The sequence below is a fragment of the Talpa occidentalis genome, unplaced genomic scaffold (genome assembly GCF_014898055.3).
Source record: "Talpa occidentalis isolate TD23 unplaced genomic scaffold, MPIMG_talOcc4v2.1 talOcc4.13, whole genome shotgun sequence".
Taxonomy (NCBI): domain Eukaryota; kingdom Metazoa; phylum Chordata; class Mammalia; order Eulipotyphla; family Talpidae; genus Talpa; species Talpa occidentalis.
In genome coordinates this window covers 95,882,965-95,904,540 of record NW_023601322.1, presented here as the reverse complement: position 1 = coordinate 95,904,540, position 21,576 = coordinate 95,882,965, and the positions used below count along the sequence as shown (strand labels likewise).

General features: G+C 39.5%; 1 protein-coding gene across 1 annotated transcript in view; it reads left to right on the top strand.

Annotated features, from left to right (window-relative positions):
• The window catches only part of ENPEP (glutamyl aminopeptidase), a 72,758-nt gene that overhangs the window by 30,926 nt on the left and 20,256 nt on the right, over positions 1-21,576 (top strand). The window contains exons 4-11 of the mRNA XM_037509549.2: positions 1,462-1,582; positions 4,701-4,855; positions 5,801-5,914; positions 7,623-7,757; positions 9,364-9,429; positions 16,995-17,060; positions 17,197-17,348; positions 20,713-20,792. Coding sequence (XP_037365446.1) covers positions 1,462-1,582; positions 4,701-4,855; positions 5,801-5,914; positions 7,623-7,757; positions 9,364-9,429; positions 16,995-17,060; positions 17,197-17,348; positions 20,713-20,792 — 889 coding nt within the window. The remainder of the gene's footprint in view (positions 1-1,461; positions 1,583-4,700; positions 4,856-5,800; positions 5,915-7,622; positions 7,758-9,363; positions 9,430-16,994; positions 17,061-17,196; positions 17,349-20,712; positions 20,793-21,576) is intronic.

Genomic DNA, 21,576 nt, shown 5'->3' with positions numbered 1-21,576 from the left:
ATCTGTGTGCAGGTTTTTGAGTGGACTTGAGTTTTTGATTCCTTTGGATAGGTTGATACCAAGAAGCATGTTTGCTGGATCATACAGCAAAAGTATGTTTAGCTTTGTAAGAAACCACACAACTGTTTTTTATGTCTCCACCAAGAGTGTATGAGAGTTCCTGTTGCCTTGTCACATCTGGTCAGCATTTGGTGTGGTCAATGCTCCAGATTTTGGCTGGTGTCATGGATGTAGTAATAGCTCACTAATGTTTTAATTTGCATGTCCTTGATGACATACAGTGTTGAACACCTTTTCGTGGGCTTACCTGCCTCTTGTTTGACTTCTTCGGTGAGGTATCTGGTAAAGTCCTTGACCCATTGTTTAATTAAGTTGTTTTCTTATTGCTAAGTTTTAAGAGCTTTTTTTATATACTTTGGATAATAGTCCTGGAACAGTTTTAAAAGACTGTTTTCTCCCAGTCTGTGACTTGTCTTCTCATTCTCTTGAGATTATCTTTCATAGCATAGAGCTGAAGTTTTTAATCAAGTCCAGATGATCAATCATTTCTTTGGTGGATTGTGTCTTCGGTGTTGCAACAAAGAAATCATCCAGTACAACAAAGTTTTCTCCTATCTTATCTTTTAAGAGGTTCATATTTTATATTTAGGTCTTGATTCATTTTGAGCTAATTTTTTGAGAATGATATACGATTTGCATCCACATTCCTTTTTTTAAGCACCATTTCTTTAAAAAAAAAAAAGGCTATCTTTGCTTCATTGTTGTCTCTGCTCCTTTGTGAAAGATCAGTTGACTCTCATTGCGTGAGTCTGTCTCTGAGCTCCCTATTGTGTTGAATTGATCTATTTTGTATTCTTTTACTGGCACAACTCTGTCTTGAATTCCAGTCTGTCTAAAAGTCAGGTGGTATCAGTCCTCCAACTTTGTTCTTCTCCATCAATATTGTACTGGCTCTCCTGGATCATACATGCTTAGAATTAAGGGAGAAATGTTTACACCTGGTTTGATTTATGAATTATGTCATAGGGGCATAAAAAACATCCTAGAAACTTAGAGAATTGATGTAGGTTATTGATATACAGGAAAATTTTAAATGGTTATATTTTATACTCTGAGAATAGAATAGTCAAAAAAATTAAAAGGATAATTTGTGTAACAATGGGTAGAACAGCACAAGTGAAAAATATGAACTCAATGATTCTTTAGATGAGAAAAATCACATGATTCATTTATTCAAAGACAAATTATACTGAAATAGATGATGACAGATAAGATTGCTATTAAGAAAACAATATATGTTTTAAATACAAAAAAGTCATGACATTTTAAAAATATATTGGGCACTATGCCAGCCATTGGGTGTTGCATTAATTCTAGTTATTAAAAATCTGTGAGTCAGGTATTATTTGTTTTATCAAATAAAGGGTAATGGGCACTCATTTTTTGTGTTTTGTTTAATAGCTCACTATCTATGTCCAGAAGCAACAAATGCACACAGCTGAATATGCTGCAAACATAACCCAAAGTGTGTTTGATTATTTCGAAGATTACTTTGGTATGGAGTATGCTCTTCCCAAATTAGGTGAGGATATTTTTTATTATCTGATTTTTAATATTGCCTTTGTTTTCACCTAAGTTAACTCACTTCCTCCAGTTTTTCATACTTTATAGTGTTTCCCTAAGTCTTTTTATTACAGGCCCATTGTATGTGTCTCCAGTATGTGTTGGATTCCTGCATATATACAGTCTATGCTCTGTTATAACCCGATCAATATGCAGTCAGTCCTTTATTTTCAAATATAGATTAAAGTATATGGATAAATCTACAGATGTTGACAATGATGGAGTTAGAAATAGCAGCCTAGATCCATTGATTGCAAAATCAGTTCTCACTCTGATAGGCTCCATTTCCTCCCTACCATCAATGAGATGGGAATTTACAGGGCCATAGGATGCTTTCAGAGGTGACTTGTGCTTCCAGCCTCTCCATTGACACACAAGACTAATCCTAGTCTTCCAGCAGTTAACTTCAGACACTGATGCTCCTTCCAAAGACATATATTTTTTTAATATGAAGGGCATGTTTTCTTCTTAAAGTACGACTCAGTCAAAATGCTGTGGCTATGACACTTGTATTCATCACAGAAGTGCTTTGCTAATAAGCTTGAGTGGTTGTTAGCTGAGACTTTGAGTGCCGCACCTATACAGTTGTCTGAAGGCAATGAGAAAACCAGCCAACCAACAATCAATTTCTCTGTTTCTGCCCTTACTTTGATGAGTTGTCCATGCCAAGCCATTGGTGTGCCAAACTCTCTAGATGGGAGGGGCCATGGCTTTGAACAAGAAAGTAGAAATTTCACCAGTTTATTTTTCTCTTCTCCTTCCTCTCTCCCTTCCTCCCCATATCTCCCCCACGCCTCCTCCTTTCAATTTTTATATGCTTTTCACCATCTCCAAGTTGATTCTATTTTAGACTTATTTTGGAAATGACATCTGCTTTTATTAAGTGCACTGAAGTCAATAAATTATAATATCCATACTCACCAGAGAAGTGAGGTAACAAAAAGTTCCTTTTGTTCAAGCATTAGGTGCAAATCCCACCCCATAACATTATGGGAGATATTAGCCCTTGGGGGGAGACTTCCCAACCCTTTACTTGGTATTCTTTTGACAAAATAATTAAACTTAAGAAAAAAGATAATATGAAAAAAGGAGCTTCTGGGGCCTCCCTGGTGGCGCAGCAGGTTGAGCGCAGTGCTGTGAAGCTGTCCACAGCCTTTGCAGCGCGAGTTCGATTCCCGGCCAGTCAGGGATATTCCCACATGGCACAGCAGACCTTTCCTGTCTCACCCGCTGCTCCCCTCAGCAGTGTATTTCGTCAGTCTGCCTGTTCTGTTCCCCACTCTGTCTCTGGTGAATCCTCTCACCCTCCCGCGCCTCTGGCCTGTACCCCAGCTATTGTATAAAAATAAATAAATCTTTAAAAAAAAAAGGAGCTCCTGCTGTGACCTTGACCTCTATTTAAAAAAATCCATTTCCAAAAAAAAAAAAGGAAATATCCATCTTCATTCTTTTATAAAAAAGCTTTGAGAGTCGGGCCTCCCTGGTGGCGCAGCGGTTGAGCACTGGGTTGCGAAGCTGCCCGCAGCCTCTGCAGCGCTGGTTCGATCCCCGGCTGCTCCCCGGCCACCGGAGGAGGGTCCCACATGGCGCGCAGACCTCTCCTGCCGCCCGCTGCTCCCCTCAGCAGTGTACTTCGGTCCTTCTGCCTGCTCTGCTCCCCGCTCTGGCTCTGGTGAATTCTCTCACCCTCCCGTGCTTCTGACTGTACCCAGTACTTGTATAAATAAATAAAAAAAATAAAAATAAAATAAATCTTTAAAAAAAAAGAAATAAAATAAAAAAAAAAAAAAAAAAAAAAAAAAAAAAAAAAAAAAAAAAAAAAAAGCTTTGAGAGTCTTTGTTGTAACCAAAAAGAAAGGACCTCATCTTATGTATTAGATAAAGGTTTGATCTCTTTTCATTTACATGCCTCATTGAAATTATATGTAAAAAAGACATTATATGTATGATAATTATTATATTTATAATAATGAATCACATTCTTGTTATTGCCCGTTAACTAGAGAAGCTGGATTCTGTCCACTAATCAAGTTGCATATATTCTGTTTGGGGATTTAACATAGAAACTAATCAACAATGATTCTTGCTGCCAAAGAGGTCTAAGATTTTAGCTCCAGCAAAAATGAGTAGAAAATCCTAATAGAATGCATCATTTTAGACCTGGAGGGAATTTAGAAAGAATATGGTCAATTCAATCTTGACTCAGTTTATTCAATGTAAACGTGAATGGTAGCTACTCAATTTGCATGGAATGAGATTTACCTCAAGTGGCACAGAATTGGGGAAACGGAAATTTTTGTATTTGCTATCATCCTTTGTCAGAGACATGCATCTCTGCTCTGGTTGCTCTGTCCTTCCAAGTCCTTTGAAAACTCCATTCTTTGATTCTTCTCAGTTTATCTCCTCAAATAGATGTTCTGTGTTACCTACAAGAAAATCTTGGAGGACAAAAAAACTAATAAATATGAAGTATCAAGAGGAACAAAAGACATAAAATTGTAGAGTACTTGCACAGCGTGTTGCTGTTAGTATCCTTCTTCTGAAAATAAAAGACACATTGATGCTGGAGCCAAGAGGAAAAGTTTTATGGAAATGTTGAGTGCATTAAGACTGTAGTTTGTACAAATAGATTATTGTTTTCCACACTAAGAAATTATTTTTAGGGCCTCCCCAGTGGCGCAGCGGTTGAGCGCTGGGTTGTGAAGCTGCCCTCAGCCTCTGCGGCGCCGGTTCTATCCCCGGCTGCTCCCCAGCCACCAGAGGAGGGTCCCACATGGTGCGCAGACCTCTCCTGCCGCCCGCTGCTCCCCTCAGCAGTGTACTTCGGTCCTTCTGTCTGCTCTGCTCCCCGCTCTGGCTTTGGTGAATTCTCTCACCCTCCCGCGCTTCTGACTGTACCCAGTGCATGTATAAACAAAACAAACAAACAAACCAGCAAACAAATAAATAAAGCATGCCTCTATCAAAAAAAAAAAAAAACAAAAAAAAAACATTCACCCAAAGAACTTAATTTGGTAGGAAATGTTATGAGCAAATGGAAAGAATGTATTTCTCACTGGACCTTTCTTTTTCCATAGATAAAATCGCTATTCCAGATTTTGGCACTGGTGCAATGGAGAATTGGGGCCTCATCACTTACAGAGAAACCAACCTGCTTTATGACCCTGAGGAATCAGCCTCATCCAACAAACAGAGGGTGGCCAGCGTGGTGGCTCATGAGCTAGTGCACCAGGTACAGAACCTCACAGCAAGTAGCTGAGCTTATTTGAAGCAATGACTTTGGACCAGAGGAATAATTGTAATTAATTATAATTTACCCAGTGAAAAAATAGCCAACTCAGACAATCCTGCTTGAAATTGTTTCTTACTGCTGATCCACATTTTACCATAAGAAGCTTTTTAAATAAAAAAAAAAAATCCCTGAATTTTCTACCTAATGATTTAATCTGTATCAACTCTTGATAGTCTTTTGCAGACATTCTAGGAGAAATTAAGTAACAAGTCACTCATATTAAAATGCCTAAGAGGATTTTGTGCGGCCAAATGAATTTTTGAAACTAAATTAAGCAAGCATTTTAATATATGAAAATAAAATCTATTTTGGCTAAATGGTCTTAATTCACTTAACCTTTTTTTCCCTAACCCATTTTATATTCTCTTTCTCCCATCCTTCTCCCTCTTAACTCCAGAACCTTCTTTTATTAATGCCCATTAGTTTTTCTAAGTGCTTTTCTTGCCAAGTCATTCACTATGTAAGTGTCCAGTATCCATCACTCTGACCTTTACTACGCAGAATTCCCTTGAACCTCCTCTGTTTCGCTGTCAACGGAAGCATTTCCTCTTTCCCTCTGGCTGAATAGTATTCCTCATCTTCTATGGACAGACATATAAATGAAACTTTCAAGACACATTTTTTACCTGTAGGTAAAGATAAGGTAAACAGGGTTTTCCTGTAACTTTAAAAACTAGATAAAAAGCAATAAGGACGGCAGTACTTAAATAAAGGCAATAAACTCAAGACGATTTAAAATCGTTTGCAAACCAGGAGAAATGAAGCAGGAAATAAATACTGAGTACGCCTGCCTCTTCTGTATCAAGAGATATTCACAGGGACAAATAAATGTGTTGAAACTTTCTCTGCCTGCCTGCCACATTTCTTCATTGCTTGTCATTTCAGTGGTTTGGAAACACTGTGACCATGGAGTGGTGGGAAGACCTATGGCTAAATGAAGGCTTTGCCTCCTTCTTTGAGTTCCTGGGAGTAGCCAACGCCGAGAAAGATTGGCAGATGGTGAGCTCTAACCATATAAACTCCAGATCTCTGTTTTCCTCATGCAAAGCAGTTGAAGCCACAGACCATGACAGTGGTCCTGAGTCAGGGCCAAGGCAGTGGTGAGCTGGGATGCCAGCCGGACGCTGGGGGACTCTGCTGAGCTACATCTCGCTTCACGCCGAAGCTCTGGTGCTAAGGGGCAGCTGACCCCCAGAGTGGGAGATCCTTGACAAGTGACTCTAGAACACGAGTCAGGGCAGGGGATAAAAACAGCCTAGAAAATGCCAACTCTGTGTGTGAGAAAGCATTGGTAGAACTAACCCTTTCAAAACCTCTAAGCCTAATTTTATACGTGACCTACCTTCCACGGATTGCTGAAATAGTGTGGGAAAGATATAAGAGCATCACCTTCATAGACTGAAGTTCAAATCCTGGGTGCATCATTTCTTAGATGTGGGACAGGGATTGTGACCTTGGGCAATTGACAGTGTCTGTTTTGTAAGCGTAAAATCTCCCCAAATGTATATGTATTTACTATGATCACCTCATGTGTGTCTCAGGGCCTGAAACATAAGTTTCTATGGGCTCGAACAAATTTTTTTCAGCATAGCAAGGTCTGCTAGAAAAGCTTTTTAAAAAAGGCTTAAGGCCTCCCTGGTGGCGCAGGCGTTGAGCGCAGCCCTGTGAAACTGTCCACAGCCTCTGCAGTGCCGGTTCGATCCCTGCAGGCCTTGGAGCAACCCACATAGCGAGCAGACCTCTCCTGTCTCGCCTGCTGCTCCCCTCAGCAGTGTATTTCGTCAGTCTGTCTGTTCTGTTCCCCGCTCTGTCTCTGGTGAGTCCTCTGCACATCTGGACTGTACCCCGGCTCTTGTATAAATAAAAAGGCTTACATTTAGATGGTGTAATATCTTTATGTGAATGTATGTGTAGAAGTGTGTAAATAGAGAACCACAGGTGTATACTGAATAGAATACCGCCCTCTACTGGAAAGAACAAAAAAGACAGTGTTAAATGCTTGAAGCCCTTAGTTTCCAGAACCTACTTTAAAAGGTGAAAAAGTAAATTTGCATTAATTACTTCTTTGAAAACCTAATATACATCAAGTTCTTACAACAATGGAACTATTGGCATTTTGGGCCAGAACAGCTCTTTGTTATGGAGGTTTTTCGAGGTGTTATAGGATATTTAACAGCATCCCTGGCCCGTATCTACTGGATGTCAGTAAGCCTCCTGTCCCAGGTGTGAAGCCAAAAAGGACTGCACATATTTTCAAGTGTCCCTTGGGTGAGTGTGAGGGATTTCCCTAGTTGTGAATCACTAGTTCATGTAGAAAATTATTGATTTCATGCTTTTCATCAATTTTTGGCAAATCTACATGCTTCCTCAATTCTCAGAACAAAGCTGTGAGGAGCTGTCATTCCCATCGCACAGATATGGGACCAGGACAAGATGAAAAGTTTTCACCTTGTCCAAAACCCAGAAACAGAATTCACAGATGCTAGTGTCTTCTTGACCTGCACATGGGCAAAGTCAAAGAGGTGATAAAAAGGTGGAGGGATGAGTCAGTGTAGAGCCATCAGTGCAGAATAGGGTTAATTTGATCACCTAATACTTGCTTTAAATGACTTGAGTCATTTATAGACTCAATTTATGTCATAGAACTGAATTTTGATATGAACCAGTCTAAGGCCCGGGCCTTATTTGGTGTCTTCTGTCATTTCAGCGTGACCAGATGTTACTCGACGATGTGTTACCTGTACAAGAGGATGATTCTTTGATGTCTTCACACCCAATAGTTGTCACTGTGACAACTCCCGCTGAAATAACGTCTGTTTTTGATGGGATCTCCTATAGCAAGGTGGGGGAAATATGACATTCTTCTGAACATCTGTTTAGTGAATTTTCGTGCATGCTTGAAAATAGTGAGAATGATTAGTTAATGCTAATGGGCTGTGGGCAGCTGTAGCATTTATTCATGGTGCTGAATATTCCCTCATCTGCACTACTCAGTCACTGTCACTGTCATCAGATTTTGAATCACATTTTTGAAAAAAATCTCTTTCCTCTTTTGTTTGTAGCTGCTGTCATTCTGGCAACTGATCATTCACACCTTCAACATCCAAATAAAATTATTTAGTTTCGTTTTCACAATACAGTGAACTTCTCCTGCTATGAGATATGCCATGTATGTGAAACCTTTCCTGGTAGCTTCCTTTAGTGCTTCTGATGGGCATTTAAATCCAACTCAGTTCATAGGAGTTACTTTGGTCCATATTTTGCTAAGGCTTAAAGGTGACTTTTTGGCACATTGGGCAATTTTACTCACTAAAATTTTATGGAAAAGTGTCTCCCAATATGTAGTGACTCAACATTCATTCCCACCTGCATCTCTAAACATATTCTGGACCTGTCTACAGAGACTTGGTCATTTCCGCCACAGTCTCCCTCAAGGCCTACCCACTATGTTCACTTGCTCTAAAGGCCGCTGCAAAGTAAGACTTTTGTTGTTCTGGGTGCTAGATGGAGCTTGATTTATTTTTTTATTTTTTATTTTTTTTTACTTGTAATAAATCACAGTTGTTGGATTTGGTTTGTTAGCATTTTGTTGAGAAATTATACATCTAAATTCAAGAAAGATATTTTCTGTAGTTTTCTTTGTACTGATTTTAGCACCAGGGTAACACTTGAGATGGAGCTTGATTTAAGACAAACTGTTGCATTTACTAAAATGAATACTAGCTAACATCAGGGATTGTGTGAAGAAAGCCTTGATTATGTGAATATTTAAGGAATATTTAGGAAGTCATGACATCCTATTTTTGACTTTTCCTCTCATTCCCATGGCATCTTTTCAGATTGATTTTATTCAAATTTATCTCAAGCTGCCAATGATTCCTTTTATCTTTCTATTGTAATGAAAACTGTGAAAAGAAGGTAGAAAGCTCAGATTTTCATCTGATTTTTGAGATTAAAGGATTTCGATGCCTGAATTATAAATCTATCTCTATTAAACTATTTGTCCAGAAAATTCCTCAACTATATAGTTCCCCTTATTAAATATACTTTTCCATGTATTGACATACACTTATTGAATAGACAGAGTTTTATCCTAAACTACTTCCCTTAGTGAGCGAAGAACATTTTTGTTTCTTTCATTAGGAGAGCTCCATCTGCTGGTTTATTTGGTGAAGTGCAATAGTTTTCTGAACGTTAAGCCACTGAAATGATTTTATTAATTTCTCTCTACCTTTTAGTTACTTTAGAAGCATAGATACAGGTGGTATGCCAAGTGATGTTTTTGTACTAAAATCATAGTACAAAATCCTAACTATGTAAGTTACCAAAATCTCCTTGAGGAAATCATCTCACAAGTAATTATGAAATACTAGACTCAACACTGATCACGGATTTCTGTTTCTTATGTGTCCTTTATAAGTTCAACTTGTTGTTCTTTTCCATCACAGGGAGCTTCCATTCTGAGAATGCTTGAAGACTGGATAACACCAGAGAACTTTCGGAAAGGATGTCAAGTATGTTTCAGCACATTTAGTGTTATTAAAACGATACTCCCCCACTATGTGACTGCTCAGTGCTAAGACATGTGATTACCTGCAGGCAGGTCCTTTTTTACCTTTCCTTCCCTGATTCGGAATAGATAGTTCAGCACAACACACAAGGTGGTTTCATATCCAGTTGAGTAGGCCTAACTGTGTCCATAATTACCTTTTTTTTTGCATAGAAGAATGGGGGTGTAGGCCAGAGGTGCAGGGGGTGAGAGGATTCACCAGAGACAGAGTGGGGAACAGACCAGGTGGATCTACTGAAATACACTGCTGAGGGGAGCAGATGGTGAGTCAGGAGAGGTCTGCTGTGCCATGTGAGTAGCTCCCTGGCTGGAGATCGCATTCAGGCCGCAGTGGTGATAGCGCCACCAGGGAGGCCCTGTAATTACCATTTAGCAGAGTGTAATGGACAGGTTTCAGCAGATGACTTAGTTACTGATACCCCTCTGCATCTGTATGAGTTAGCAGCATAACAAAAATACATAACAGAAAACTATTTTCTCACAGCTCTGGAGATCGAGAAGTCTGAGACTAGGGTAGCAGCAGCTTCATTTTGGGGTGAGGGGTCTCTCCCAGGCTGCACATCTCTGCTTACCTCCCGTCTTCACCGCATCCAAACATAGTTGCTGGGAATTCTTGAACTGACTAGAAGGGGATACCAGTCCCCAAAGTTCCATCTCCAGAGACTGTCATGTTGAGGGTTAGGTATTCAGCGCATGAACCTCTGCGGAAAGTCAGTCCATAGCAACATGATAGGAGAATTTAAACTGATCCCTAAAGATCTTCCCTTACCATCTGTAAAGGACTTTTTTTATCACTAGATCTGAAAATGGTTGATGCCAGCATTGCCGCTGTGATGGAGTCAGTGAATTCACAGTGTCTACTTCCTTTTGGAAGCAGAAACGACCATCAACTTTCCAAGACCTGTCACACAGTCCACTTAAGCTTAAAGCTCTAGGGGCTATTTCAGTTTTCATTTGTGCTCCTCTTAAAGACCCTCAGCCAGTCTCTCGGGGTCTTATGTTATCAAAGTAGTGTCCCTGCAACTGCCCCACTGCAGCCTGGAGAGGGAATAGTCTCCCTGCACTTTCCCTACTGTCACCCCCAGGAGCAGGTGTTAGGCAGAGCATTGTGGATGTGTCCAGCCCATCCAGGGGCCGGGGGAGGCAGAGCTTCTGCTACACGTGACCCAGGGCACTGCCTGTCACTCACTTCTCCCAGTCCTCCAAGGTGGAGTTGAATGGTCTCTGTGCTACCCACTGAGATTCCCAGGGACTGTTCAAGTATATCTTGTTCCTTTTGCCCAATCAGAACCCAGTCTGTGTGACATTAGGTGGAAGGAGAAGCTATGGGTTTGTCCCTATATGGGCGTTAGAACATCCTGAACTTTTGCAGCTGCTTCAACTCAGATTTAATACCTACCTCCCCAGAAGCACAACTATTTATATATAGATGTTTATATATATACAGATATTTATATATCTTATATATACAGATATTTATATATCTTCACATATACCAGAGCCTACTAGATTGCATTATTCATATTAGGTAATCCAAAAAATGCTTTTATCTTCATATTATTTTTAAATAATTTTTTTTTTTAATAGAGGCATGTTTTATTTTATTTATTTGTTTGTTTGTTTGTTTTGTTTATACATGCACTGGGTACAGTCAGAAGCGCGGGAGGGTGAGAGAATTCACCAGAGCCAGAGCGGGGAGCAGAGCAGGCAGAAGGACCGAAGTACACTGCTGAGGGGAGCAGCGGGCGGCAGGAGAGGTCTGCGCGCCATGTGGGACCCTCCTCTGGTGGCCAGGGAGCAGCCGGGGATCGAACCGGCGCCGCAGAGGCTGTGGGCAGCTTCGCAACCCAGCGCTCAACCCTTGCGCCACCTGGGAGGCCCTAAATAATTTTTTAAAAATTATTTTTATTGGGGTCACGTTGGTTTACAACACTATATTTGATTGAGGGGTACAGGATCCCGTTTCTATATTTATTTTTTTATTTATATATATTTCACATCACTGTTCATTTTTAAACAATGTTTGCTACCCCCCCCAGGTGTAGTCCCCATAGAATTTCCTTCCCCAGTACACCCGTGAACCATCACCACAGTCCCCTGTGCTCCTCCCTCCCTCCCTCTGATCCCTCTCCCTCCTCAGGATGCCACTTCTTTAGGTGTATCTCACCACACCCACCAGCAAGACACCCATAATCTTCCAGCATAGTCCATTGTCCACCCTCCTCACTTTGCTCCTGAACCCCACCCTCCCGCTCTGGCAGCTTCAATTCTGCGGTCAGATTTCTAGGGTTTGTTTTTACTCTAGTTTTGTCTGTTCCTTTGTTTTGTTTCTCTATATTCCACTTGTGAGTGCAATCACCTGGTATTTGTCTTTCTCCTTTTGACTTATTTTGTTTAGCATAATCCACTCAAATTACATCCACGTTATTACAAATGCCAAGAGATTTTTTTTTCATAACTGAGTAGTATTCCATTGTGTATATACATTTTCTTAATCCACTCATCTGTTCTTGGGCACTTAGGTTGTTTCCATAAGTTAACTCTTGTGAATAGTGCTGCAGTGAACACAGGAGTGCACATGTCCCTTTGAATTAGTATTTTTGCCTTCATCAGGTAGATAGCCAGGAGTGTAATTTTTGGGTCGTATGTTAGATCTACTTTTTAATGTTTTGAGAAACCTCCAGACTGTCTCCACAGGGGCTAGACCAGTCTAAATCTGTACCAGTGGCATAAGTAAGTTCCTTTTTCTCCACATCCTTGCAAACATTTGTTGTTTCTGCCCTTTTTGCTGTGACCATCCTCAGAGGAGTGAGGTGACATCTTATTTTGAGTTGCATTTCACTGATGATTAATAATGATGAATATTTCAGAAAAATGCTTCTTAGTTGAATGGGTGAGTAGTAATAAATAAATGAAGAAGTAAACAAGACTAATGATGCTACTATCACTATCACTAGTATACTATCACTAGTAATCGTAGTAATACTAGTAATGCTGGTAATACTGGGGGTACTAGTAATACTACTACTCCTAGCAATGCTACTAGTGGTACTAATAATGCTACTAGCAATAATAGTAATGCTAGTGATACCAGTAATGTTGGTGATACTGGCAATACTAGTAATACTAGTAATAGCAATATTAGTAATACTAGCAATACTAGTGATACTGATAATGCTGGTAATGCTGGTAATGCTAGTAATAGAAATAATGTTCCTTTACTTTTGTTCTTACCAATACCAAGTAAAGGAGAATGATTGTGGAGGACCTAGGTCATCGTGAAATTTTGACTGGTATGACTATATTGTGTTTATTCAAGGTGAAAGAAGAAGTTTATTAACATGGGCTATTCAGAAGCACTAATCTAGACAAAGACAAAATTAGTACCATCTAATACACTGTTTGTGTAAATGTTCTTTTAACCTCTAGTTCAGACAAGCAAGACACTGCAATGTGAAAAACAAAAAAAAGCCCCTATGTTTATAGCAGCACTGTTTACAATAGCTAAGCTATGGAAACAACCCAAATGCCCAAAAATAGATGACTGGATCAAGAAGATGTGGTCCATATACACCATGGGATATTACTCAGCATTCAAAAAAGATAAACACATGCCATTTGCAGCAACATGGATGGCACTGGAAGGGATCATGCTCAGCGAAATAAGCCAGAAAGAAAAAGAAAAATACCGGATGGTCTCACTCATAGCAGGAATCTAGAAAACCTAAATATGGACCAGGAAAAAGAATAACTATAAGAAAGAAAAAATGGAAATCAACAAGCAACTAAACCAGAGACACACTAGTGGGGTGGGGGTGAAGGGTGGGGAGAGGGAGGATTAGGGTCAAAATAAGGGGGGGGGTGCAATTGTATGGGGAACAGAACCAAAATGAAAATACATACATTGTGCAAAAATGAAAAATGATGTAAGAATTATATAAAACAAAATTTTGAAAAATGGAAAAAAAAAAAGCAACAGGGATAAAACCTCATAAACTTTCTAGGATTCAGAATTCTCTCCCCTGGAAAATCGCATCGCCTCCTTGACATCCGTTTGCCCCTCAAATCTGAGAGTTGGTTCAATAATATTTAATTTTCTTCTAGTTCCAAGATTGCAATTTCTTAGCTCAAGACCTGGTGAATCTACAAATAAACTCCTCTAAATTAAGTTTAAGAAGGTACTGTTCATTAGAAATTGTCATTAACATGTACCTATGGTTGTAATTACTACTATTCCAAGTAGCCAATTATTTTATTAAGACAAAATGGATGAGTTGTGCAAAACTCGACTGAACACCTGAAACCAGCAGGGAGTCGACGCTTTTATTTCTTCTCCCTGCCCGCGCCTGCCCTCTAGTGGCCGTGCTGAGCAGTGACTCAGGCGAAAGAGCGAATAGGACGCCAGCCTTCCAAAGGGGAGACCTTCTCCTGGCTGCTTGGCTCAGTGCTGCTAATATTGCATTCTCTCTCTTTGCCTGAAAAGAAGAGAAATTTAGAAGATAATGTGACTTCTGTGTAGTACCTACTGGAAATTATTGGCAGTTTGGATTGAAAGGATGTGTGCAAATTAGTTATTTTCTTTGAAGACTCAAAAAGCACTTAAGGTTTTCTTTCTGTGAAAGACACCCACATTGCAATTTGCAGATGACATGATAGTAAACGCAGAAGACCCCGAAGACTCCGGTGAAAAGCCATTGGAAATAATAAACTAGTACAGTAAAGTCGCAGACTACAAAATTGGTATACAAAAATCTTTTGTATTTTGTACACACATAGTGAACTAACACAAATCAGGAAAACAATCACATCAAAAAGAATTAAATGCTCTGGAACGAACTTAACCAAATAAGGAAATGCCTGTACACTGAAAACTATAATATATCATTGAAAGAAATAGAGGAAATCTCAAAGGGATGGAAAGGTAGATGTTGCATGGCCAGGGATTGGAAGAATTCATATCACTAAAGTGACCATATTACCGAAAGCAATATACAGATTCAGTGCAACTGCTATCAAAATCCCAATGGTGTTTTTCACAGAAATAGACTCTCAAAATCATGAAATTTATTCAGAATTTAAAAAGACACAGCAGAGCAATATCACTCCTGAGAAAATAGAACAAAAATGGTTGCATATCTACTCCCCAACTTCAAGCTCTACTACACAGCAGTAATAATAAAAATCTTGGTGCTGGAATAAAAACAAACATACCGATTAATGGAACAGAATTGAGGAATATCACACACGTATGGACAACTTCCTCATGACCGAGGACCCAAGAGCTTATAATGGAACAGGAAAGTCTTTAATAAGTAAAGAAAATAAAACTAGAACCACTACCTCACATCATACACAAAAAATAATTCAAAAGAGATTAAAGACGTGGATATAAGACCTGAAGGCATAAAATACATTGAAGAAAATGTAGGAGATCATGCTTCTTGACATCAGCCTCACACATGCTTGGGGAGCAGGGAAACAAAGCAAAAACAAACAAAAATTTGCATCAACACTAAAAGACATCCTATAAGAGGCTCCACCAGGGATGAATATCCAACATATACAAAGAACTCATTAAACTCAAAATAGAAAAAAAAATACAAACAGCCCAATTAAAAGATAGGCAAAGGATCTGAATTAACAGACAGTTCTCCAAAGTAAGTATTCAGATGGCCAACCGGCACATCTCTTTATTAGGGAAATCCAGATCAATAGAGCAATGAGGTATCACCCTCCTTGGAGAGGCTATTATGCAAAAGATAAGAAACAACAAGTGTTGGAGAGGATGTGGAGAGAGTCCATCTCACTGTTATTGAGAATGTAAATCAGTCCAGCCATTATGGAAAAGAGTGTGGAGGTGCCTCAAAAAAATGAATAGTACAAATTTCATATAATTCAATTATCTGGATGTTTATGTATAATTCAATTCTGGTTGTTTACCAGAGAACATATAGAAGCACTGATTTGTTTTTTTTCTTTTTATTTATATATATTTTTACATCATTGTTCATTTTTTTAAAAAGATTTATTTATTTTTTTAAAGATTTATTTATTTACTGCCTCACAGTACAGTGCTCAACTCCCTGTGCCACCAGGGAGGCCCATCATTGTTCATTTTTAAACAATGTTTGCTTCCCTCCCCACCTCAGGTGTAGTCCCCATAGAGTTTCCTTCACCAATGTCCCCATGCACCATCACCTCAGTCCCCTGTGCTCCTCCCTGCCCTCCTGTGATCCCTCTCCTGCCTCCTCCCCTGCAGGATGTCTCTGATTTATAATTGTCCACTTTTGCTTTGTTGTGTTTTGTACTGTTGTTATTTTTTTATACTTTTGTCTTATTTGGTTCCCTTGTATTCCTGCAATAAGTGAAACCATCCCATATTTTTCTTTTTCCTTCTGACTTATTTCACTGAGCATAATTCCTTCTCTCTCCATCCACGTTGCTGTGAATGGCATGAGTTTATCTTTTTTGATTGCTGAGTAATATTCCATTGTGTATATGTACCATATCTTCTTGAGCTAGTCATCTATTTTTGGGCCTTTGGGTTGAGAAACACTAATCTGAAGAGATATATTCACCCCCATGTTTAATGCACCATTATTTACAATTGCCCCAAACTGGAAGCAACCTAAATGCCCACTGGGTGGTGCGGTATTTTTTTATAGGTTATAAAATGGCATGCACATCTTCTTGTGCATGCACATCTTCTTGTGCATGCACATCTTCTTGTGCATGCACATCTTCTTGTGCATGCACATCTTCTTGTGCATGCACATCTTCTTGTGCATGCCATTTTATAACCTATAAAAAAATACCGCACCACCCAGTGGGCATTTAGGTTGCTTCCAGTTTGGGGCAAATGTAAACATGAGGGTGCATATATCTCTTCAAATTAGTGTTTCTCAACCCAAAGGTCCAAAAATAGATGACTAGCTCAAGAAGACGTGGTACATATACGCCATGGAATATTACTCAGAAATCAAAAAAGATAAACACATGCAGTTTGCAGCAACATGGATGGAGCTAGAAGGGATCATGCTCAGCAAAATAAGCCAGAAAGAAAAAGAAAAATACTGGATGGTCTCACTCATAGCAGGAATTTAGGAAACCTAAATAAGAGACTGGGAAAAAGACTAATCAATGCAAAGTAATAATCAAAATCAACAAGCAACTATAAACCAGAGACACACTACAGGGGTGGGGGGGATTAGTGAGGGGCAGGGAGAGGAAGAACTAGAGTAAAAATAAGAGGGGGGGTGCAATTATACGGGGAATATAACCAAAATGAAAATGCATACATTGTACAAAGATGAAAAATGATGTAAGAATTATATAAAATAAAATATTTTTAAAAATAAAATGGCATGCAGCACATCATTTGATTTTCGTTCTGGGTCAGTTTACTATAGCAAACATCAGTGAAATGTAACAAGGGCTCCTACTTTCATGGTGGAAGTCTGGGAAAACCAACCTCTGACTTCTAAAATACCTGTTTTTTTTCACATGCAGGCGTACTTGCAAAAATACAAGTTTAAGAATGCAAAAACTTCAGATTTTTGGGACGCACTTGCAGAGGTAAGGAAAGGTATATTTTCAACTATTTCTTTGGATGACCGATGTGGTCAACAATTTGTCAATCATTTCTTTCTGATGAGTGTATCCTTTTATTGCCTTTGTGTGTTCATTACTCCCCCTGTCCTTTATATCCCAGGCCAGTAATCAGCCAGTGAATGAGGTCATGAACACCTGGACCAGTCAGATGGGCTACCCTGTACTCACTGTGGAGAGGATGAGGACTGTCAAGCAGAAGCGCTTTCTTTTGGACTCCAAAGCTAATGCTTCCCTGCCACATTCAGAACTGGGGTAAGGATCTAGAATGCTTTTCAGGAGAAAAGCAGAGCGCTCATGGAAATCCTGGTCATTTTCATCACTCCTGCTTTTAGAGCCATGGTTGATGGATGACAGTATGAAATCATGGTGTCTTTGGGGAGAAACTATTGAAAAATAGCTAAGTGGTTTTAAACAAAAATAGTCTAACCATTGGAATAAGAAAAAAATAACTGGCTGAAGAGAGTAGATAGAAGAGATGATTCAGTGGCTGCAGATTGGTAGCTTAAAACTGGTCACGAGGTGAATGATCAGATATCAGCAAGTCCTACAGCCTCCCAGAGAGTCGCTGTCCACAATACTTCCTCATTTCAAGCTAGCGGGGAGTAGCAGTATCAAGATGTATGAAACAAGGAATGACTATGTGACTTATTTACAAGAACAACCATAACGTATAGAAAGTCTAAAAATAGTCATTTTGTTTTACTAAATGTTGGTTGCTAAAGGAGGAATGTAAAAGAGAGCAGGATAAGTAAGCTAAAGTGCCTCTCTCATGGGTAAGTAAATACTATTCTTTTAAAAAGGTATTTAGGGCCTCCCCAGTGGCGTAGCAGGTTGAACACAGCGCTATGGAGCTGTCCGCAGCCTCTGCAGCGTGAGTTCAATTCCCGACTGGCCAGGGAGAGTCCCACATGGCGCAGCAGACCTCTCCTGTCTCGCCCGCTGCTCCCCTCCGCAGTGTTTTTGGTCAGTCTGCTGTTCTGCTCCCCATTCTGTCTCTGGTGAATCCTCTCACCCTCCCGCATTTCTGGCCTGTATTACAGTTCTTGTATAAATAAATAAATCTTTTTTAAAAAATTTTAAAAGGTATTTAGAGTTACAACGTCAACATCCTGAAGAACTAGGGCTGAGGCACGGGACCTGGGGGAGCCTGGATAAGGACTCAGGATTCACCTTGGTGAGGATGGCAGCCAGGACCTGCCTCCTCCCGAAATGTGCCACACTCAGCCCCCACAAGAAGTGAAATTCAGAGAACTGGCCATCTTTCTATATTGCACGTTCTGAGAATTAATAGTCCACGTCAAAACAGAAAAATGTGAGTTCCAGGAGCAATATGAGATCATTGGCTTCTTTATCTTTTCTTGATTTTGCAAAGGAAAGATTAGCATGGAGAAACATAGGTTTTCACTTGTTTCTCTCAGTAATCTTTGCATGAATTGAAACCTAGGCCTGACTTGTTATCAAGTGATAACCGCATTCCAAAAATCCTAATAAGAGTTTCTGTGACTCTTCTGTTAATTGGAAACCATTTCTATTAGAATTACTGTTTATGTTCCAGAAAATTAAATTGGTCAAACATAATACTGCTATTTAATAGACTTTGGATATTAAATTTTTGAAAAAGGAAACTGAGAAAATCTCTGGGAAACTTTCACAACAGTTGTTCCTGTTTGCACTAGTATCCATAATTTAAGCCAAAGACACAAGCCACACTGTTTTTAAATGCATGGGATTAGATTTTTTCAACTACTCCTAGACTATGAGTTCCTCTCCACATAAACAAAAAATTTTATTTCTAAGTAAACTAAGTATATTGTCAGTTCTAAGTCAGTTTTTTTTTTAAAGTTTTTTTTTTTAATATTTTTTTTAAGATTTATTTATTTATTTATTTATTTATACAAGCACTGGGTACAGTCAGAAGCACGGAGGGTGAGAGAATTCACCAGAGCCAGAGCGGGGAGCAAAACAGGCAGAAGGACCGAAGTACACTGCTGAGGGGAGCAGCGGGCGGCAGGAGAGGTCTGCGCACCATGTGGGACCCTCCTCCGGTGGCCGGGGAGCAGCCGGGGATCGAACCGGCACTACAGAAGCTGCTGGCAGCTTTGCAACCCAGCATTCAACCACTGTGCCACCAGGGAGGCCCCTAAGTCAGTTTTTTAATTAGAATAAATTGTTAAATTTTATTCAAGATTGAGAATATGCAATGTATTAACACATACACTTTTCTCTAATATTTGCCTTATACTTCAAATACAAATTTTATTTTATTGAGATTTATAAGTGCATGATTTATCATAAAATCAGTTATCATAAAACCATTTAACACTTGTTAAAAAGCATTAGTTATACAAAAGAATAAATTATTATTAAAAAAGCAGTAGTAACTTCAGAAAAATAAGAGAGAAAAAAATGATAAAATATTTTGAAATTATTTTCTTTTACTTTCACTTTGCTTTTTATTTTAATCTTAATCCAAAAAATTTTTATTAAAAAAAATTAGGTCATGACATATGCCTTCCTGCCCCCAGGATGGAAGTCATCTGCTCTCCCCTCTCCCTCCGGCTTCCTCACGCTCTGTTCAGATGTGCTTCTGTCCGATAGATGAGGGGTCAGTTAAGGTTTACTCAAATCTGAACAGCTTTCTCCCTTTTCTCACTACTTCAGTGTTCCAAGATTAGGAAATTCTTACCGGCCAGAACTGCATCCAAATGGCTCCCACAAGTCTAAGTTGTTGGAACACCAGGGCTTCTACCACCTCATAGAATTGGCCCGTTTCAAGTCTCCCGGAGGGCGTTTCTCTGTTGGGCAAGTTTACATGCCTTTGCCAGTCACTTGCCTGAAGATTCTTCCTTTGTAACACCCTAGTGCACATGATTCTAAATAGGAGATATTTAGTGAAGCGCCTGAGAGGCTTTAAGGACAGTAGTGCTGGGATTGCAACATAACTTCTAAAATGTGTCATTTCCTTCACAGTAGATTAAGATTGTCTTCTGCATTGGAAGGATGCTCTGTGTGTGCAACTTCAGTGATGCTATATAATGTTATTTTTATCCAGGATCTTTATTCTAAAGCCTCAAGACATTTTATTTTGTAAATTTTTTTTGAAGATTTTTATTTATGTATACAAGAACTGGGGTGAAGGCCAGAGGGGTGGGGGTAAGAGGATTCACCAGAAACAGAGTGGGGAGCAGAACAGGCAGATTGACTGAAATACACTGCTGAGGGGAGCAGCGGGCGAGACAGGAGAGGTCTGCTGCACCATGTGGGTCAGCTCCCTGGCCAGGGATCGAACTCAGGCCACAGTGGCTAGCAATAGCTTGATAGCGCTGGGACTTCAACCCCTGGGCCACCAGGGAGGCCCTCAAGGCATTTTATTGAAGTAATCTTTGTCCTTTGCTAATTTTTTGAAAGAAAGTTCCAAATTATAGAGCTATTTTTATAGAGCTAAATTATAGAAATTGAGACCAATTATGTGTGCTATATTCATTGTACAGCATGGACTGGATGACCAATTATGAGGAAAAAATACTGGTTTGTTGCTTTTAAATTGTTTTTACTTTTGAAAATGTTTCTATTTTGGGGTAATAAAAATTAAATTTCTCTTTTTTAAAAATTTTAGTTACACATGGAATATTCCAGTTAAATGGACCGGAGATGGTATAACAAGTACTACATTCTTCAATAGGTCAGAAGCAGGAGGTAAATATTAATAATTTATTTCTTATTTGAATTAATGTATCACATTTGTCTAAGTGCAAAGAAACAGCAATAAAACCAAAACGTATGATGTAAATTTCAGCTAAAGGAGACCTCCTCTAAAATTTCTTGATGAATCCAAATTCTTATGTATAATAATGAGAACTTTTCTACCTGATATATTCTTTTTCATGTTTTACCATGAGGATACAACAATAAATACTCATCTCCAAAGGAGCGGGCCATATAGAGAACTATAGGAAATTCACGTATAAATTATCTTCCTTTCTTTGCTCCTTCCTCCTCAGCTCTCTTCAGTTTTCCTTGCTTTTTGTCCCTTATGTCACTTAAATAAGCCTCTGAATTTTTTTTAAAGATTTATTTATTTATACAAGAACCGGGGTACAGACCAGATGTGCGGGAGGGTGAGAGATTCACCAGAGACAGAGTGGGGAACAGAACAGGCAGACTGACTGAAATACACTGCTGAGGGGAGCAGCGGGCGAGACAGGAGAGGTCTGCTGCACCATGTGGGTATCTCCCTGGCCGGCCGGGAATCAAACTTGCGCTGCAGAGGTTTCGGACATCTTCACAGCACTGCGTTCAACCTGCTGTGCCACTGAGGAGGCCCCAAAAGAGAAACTTTTAAAAATGTTTCATGGCCTGATAAGACTCAGTGAGACAAGTGTCCCCAGGCAGGTTTCCGAAAAGGTCTGCTGTGTTGTGTGGATCAGCTCCCTGGCCGGGGGTTGAACTCAAGCCACCGTGGCTGGCAATAGCTTCATTG